This window comes from Penaeus japonicus, unplaced genomic scaffold (genome assembly GCF_977035675.1).
Source record: "Penaeus japonicus unplaced genomic scaffold, GWHDUDI00000001_assembly GWHDUDI00000016, whole genome shotgun sequence".
NCBI classification, from domain to species: domain Eukaryota; kingdom Metazoa; phylum Arthropoda; class Malacostraca; order Decapoda; family Penaeidae; genus Penaeus; species Penaeus japonicus.
This window is the reverse complement of record NW_028234418.1, coordinates 39,502,226-39,507,225: the sequence shown is the minus strand read 5'-3', so window position 1 is coordinate 39,507,225 and position 5,000 is coordinate 39,502,226. Positions and strand designations below refer to the sequence as shown.

Sequence of the window (5,000 nt, the reverse complement as noted above, 5' to 3'; positions counted from 1 at the left end):
ACTGCATCGACATGATAATTGCAAACTAAATTTTATTTCCTGTATTCCACTTGTGACCCCGTGCCAGATGTCGCCAGATGGTCTAATTCCTCGCTATTAATACCTAGTTCGGTAATATGCAGGGAAGGATCACTATAATGATAATGCATTGGCAGGTATGCATGCGAGGGCCACGGCGCAACACCTGCATGATTTTGGATATATTGCAGGCAATTTGTACTCTTAGCTGCCTTCAGAGTCGAAATTTCTAGTCTGGTAAACGTCGTTTTGGTATATGTATGAGTTACTTAAGATGAATTTCGGAAGGAATAAAAATATATATGTATATGTATCCTCTTGATTAATGACACGTGTTTCTCGCATTCTAAACCACTTCTTTCTGTCTTTTTTTGCCGGGATGATTTGACATAAATTATTCATAATCTCAATATTGTACAGTTACCCTGCTTGAGTATCCAAGGTGACTTCGGTTATTTGCCGGGATTTTGATTTTAGTTTCTATATTTCTGGATTACCAAAGAGGTATTTTTCTATTCTGTATCTTTAGTCATCAGCATTACATTTGGAAATGCATTAGATATGGGTCCTCTGAAGTAGATAGATTCTAAATCAAGTGCTCTCATGTGAATATGTGTATATAGCATATGTTGATATAATACATATATATATATATATATATATATATATATATATATATATATATATATATATATATAGGTATATATATATAATATATATATATATATATATATATATATATATATATATATATATATATTATGTATGTATATATGTGTGTGTGTGTGTTTATGTATGTATGTGTATGTGTGTGTATGTATTTATTTATATATATATGTATATATATATTTTATATATATATATATATTATATTATATATATATATATATTATAATATATATATATATATATATATATATATATATAATATATATATATATATATATATTATATATATTTATATAATTATGTGTGTGTGTGTGTGTATGTATATATATATATATATATATATATATATATATATATATATATATAATATATATATATATATATATTTATATATATATATATTTATATATGTATGTATGTATGTATGTATGTATACATTTATATATATTTATATATATTTGTGTGTGTGTGTGTGTGCGTGGGAGTTTTTACCTGTTTATTCATGTATCATATTGTACCATAACCAGCAATATCTTAAGGCTTTATCATTTGCTTCGCAACCAATCTACAACCCAAGCGTAGTGAATAAACGCCTTTCTTAAAATTCCTCTTCCAGGACCCGACTTCCCATCGTTCCTCCTGCCCTTCCGTAAGCCCAAGAGGATCCGGACGGCGTTCAGCCCGAGCCAGCTCCTCAAACTCGAGCAAGCCTTCGAGAAGAACCAGTACGTGGTGGGCGCCGAGAGGAAGCAACTCGCCCAGGCTCTCAACCTCTCTGAAACTCAGGTGAGAATTAAAGGACTTGTTTCATTAGGGTTGAAGAGGCCCTTTACCGAGCATTGTTTGTACTCCGAGAAAAGTAATGAGTTTCATTTTGATAATATTTACATTGGGAGGGTTGGGAGTGTTTAGAATTGGTATCAATGATTTCTTGAAATCTTGAAAATGATTATGCAACCTCAGATATCTGTGCAGTTAATATTGTAGTCTATGTACATTTTTTTCCCTTCTTCAGCTGATAAGAAGGTTGTTTGGTCTATCTCTAGACAAAATCATCGTTCAATCGTTGTGTTTTATTTTATCACCAAATTCAAAGTCTTTCAATCATCCATGTCTGTACCTATGTTGGATTCATAAGCCATGTGGTATATCTTACAAGTCTAACAACCGCAACCCCGACGACTTGGTACATTGCAGACTGCAACACACAAAACTATTTCTGCAACATTTTTTTTTTTTTTTTTTTTACCTCAGAGCAAACGCTCCCTCGGCCCCTCTTTCTATAGTTGGGCGCTCAGGACCGTAAAAATGCTTCTTGACCGTAGTGTGAGCTGCAACCGAGTCACAAATCACGCAACATCACGGAGGGTAATGCATGAACTTCCCTCTTGCAAGGCTCACCCGCGCGTCTAGTCATCGTACAGCAGCGGAGGGAGAGTGCAAGGCGGCTTAGGGGACCGTTGCCTTATTTGGAACCTTTGTGATCGATCTCCGTCAGGGAATGAAACGCAATAATCACTTCGAACCTTTCGAATCGAAACGGCACGAATTCGTATCGCCTTGAATCTCGGGGAGAACTGTAAAGACGAAAGAAATTCGTTTGTTTCGAGGAGAACTCACGGCGAAATGTGAACGTTGGCAACGATGGTTTGTTCACCGTAGCGTGTTCAGAGCCTGTCAACACTGGCGGGACTTGCGTGCAATAATGCTGAATATATGAGGTTCCGGGGCATTACAGCGTCGATAGCTGGAATGTTTATGGCGTGTTTTCATGCCATGTGAATGGTATTTTCACCTCTAAAGCTTACAAAGGATAGCATTGACTTCCTTTCCTTCTCTCGCCAGTAGGGACGGGGTTTGAAGTGTGTTATGCAATGCAAACCACTTAGGACGACGGTCTGTTGTTGCTCAAAGGGAGATACGCCCCTACGAACAAAGACTATTGGATGTCGGCGGTATCAAAGAGCAATTTGCTGCGGAAAGCTTCCAGTTTCCTCCACAACCTTTGCTTCTCTGTGTAAAAAAGTACAACTTTATCCTCTCGATCATGCGATTATTATGTTTTTAAAAAGTCAAGGTGCGTGGGTTGCTTTTCATCACCTTCGAAATAATTCGTCTTTTTATAGATTAACCCCGAGAACTATCCTTGATCGAAGCTGAGAAATCACAAGTTACAATTAGTGTTTATGCATTTTTGCAAGTGCAAACCGAAAAACATATCCTGATATTAAGTTGCAAAACTAGCGTGGCCTAAACAACAGTCCACATCAGATGTAAAGTATCGGTGCCAACTTATCCCGACTACAGACCTAACTTGCTCTAATTCACACCAGTCAAAGTCATTTAGACCTAACCTGGTCTAACCTATTATGCCCTATTCTATCCTATCCTAACCTAATCCAACCGTAAAATCTGGCTGGTGGAGGAGTGGAAATCTTACGACTCCATCATCAACCCAAACATTACGACACAAGCTTTTGGGGTGAGGTGGGGGGGGGGGGAAGAGGGGACACGGGATGGGGGAAGGGGAAGGGAGTAGGGAGCTGTGACTAACTCTACAAATTGTCAGGGACTGTAATTCTCCCACTTCAATTAACATTCGTCCTGGATTTATGGGGGATACATTTTGTTTCATATGGCGGGGAGGGAGTGGGGGAGGGGGGGGTAAGGGAGGGGAAGGGAAAATGAGGAGGAAGGAAAGGGGAAGGATGATAGGAGACGAAAGGAGAAGGGCGAGCAGGAAGGAGGGGAAGGTGAGAGAGTGTGAGGGTGTGGGGGGTGGGGGTGGGGTGGAAGCGGAAGAAGGGGGAGAGGAGAGAGGGGGGGAGGGGGAGGAGGAGGGGAAAAAGCAGTAGCATTCCGTGGGTTTTGAACACATTGCATTGGTCTCACGGGTGCTGTTGCAAGTTTGTGATGCCATAGACGTTATGACCGAGGTTGTAGCTCAAAAGTGTAATTTTAGTGTTCTCAGGAGGTGATATATGTGCGCCTACAGCTCTAGTTTATATCTAGAAATGTGGGTTTGACGTAAATTATCCACCAGAACGTTGCTTTCTGTTTATACACACAGTAGCCGAGGTGTAGCTTTGGTGTGAGGATAATGTGTTTGCTTGTCGATATACATTTAGCTGGATTAATTTATCTGGTGCGTTTGAAGTAATGTTTGTGTATTGATATCTGTTAAGTAGCCTACATGTAATGTGTGCGTTTATTTTAGTAGGTGCTTTTACAGGGCTTTACAATTGCATTTACTGTCGTATCTTTTAGAGCTGTGTAGATCATTAATCGGGGAGGGGGGAGGGGGGTATATCGCGCAATATGTAAGTTTAAAGTAGTATATATATTAGTGATACACTGAAATTACAGCGTAATCTGATATTGCCCTAAAACCGGCATATGCACGCTCTGTATCTGAGTGTCTTTCATTTCCGCGAATGTAAATAATCAAGCATCAGATAATGGACGACAAGGCGGAAGTAACCCAATCATATAGCCATGAGATTGTGTTATCATATAATGAAAACCACAAATAATCATATACTGGGAATAGCCATAATAGCTACTTATATATCTATTAATTTATTGTTACTATTATTATTGTTGTTGTTATTACCTTTGTTAGGATAGAGATTATCAACTCATAGAGAGCCCAGATGGCTATCAGAAAACACATCTCACTCTAGTACATTACGAGAGCCATTCATTACTAGCTTCCATTGTATTCCAGGGTAAGTTCAACTAACTTCAGATATCGTTTATTATTTACTAAGGGCCTTATTAAGTCTCATTGCAGTCCGTAGATCACATCCTCGGTGCAAACTTTGAGCAAACGAAGCCATTACGGTCTCAAAACATGGCTTGCTGTCTCTGATAACGGTTAATGACTTTCAGGCAAACTGCTATTATCATGCAAGCTTGTCGTAATACCCCAGTTGTGTAGCGTCTCTCTGTTTCTCCACTTCTCTCTCTCGCTCTCTCTCTCGCTCTCTCTCTCTCTCTCTCTCTCTCTCTCTCTCTCTCTCTCTCTCTCTATCTCATTCTCACTCTCTCTCTTTCTTTCTCTCTCTCTCTCTCTCGCTCTCTCTCGCTCTCTCTCTTTCTCTCTCTCTCTCTCTCTCTCTCTCTCTCTCTCTTTCTATCTATCTATCTATCTCTCCCTCTCTCTCTCTCTCTCTCTCATTCTCTCTCTCTCTTTATCTCTCCCCCCCCCCTCTCTCTCTCTCTCCCTCCCTATCTCTATCTATCTCTCCCTCCCTCCCTCTCTCACTCTCACTCTCAATCTCCCTCCCTCTCTCACTATCCCTCCCTCCCTC

The 5,000-nt window shown here is 39.6% G+C and overlaps 1 protein-coding gene across 1 annotated transcript in view; it reads left to right on the top strand.

Annotated features, from left to right (window-relative positions):
- The window catches only part of LOC122251413 (homeobox protein EMX1), a 71,081-nt gene that overhangs the window by 41,767 nt on the left and 24,314 nt on the right, over positions 1-5,000 (top strand). The window contains exon 2 of the mRNA XM_086545590.1: positions 1,304-1,473. Within this exon, the coding sequence (XP_086401716.1) occupies positions 1,304-1,473 (170 nt within the window). The remainder of the gene's footprint in view (positions 1-1,303; positions 1,474-5,000) is intronic.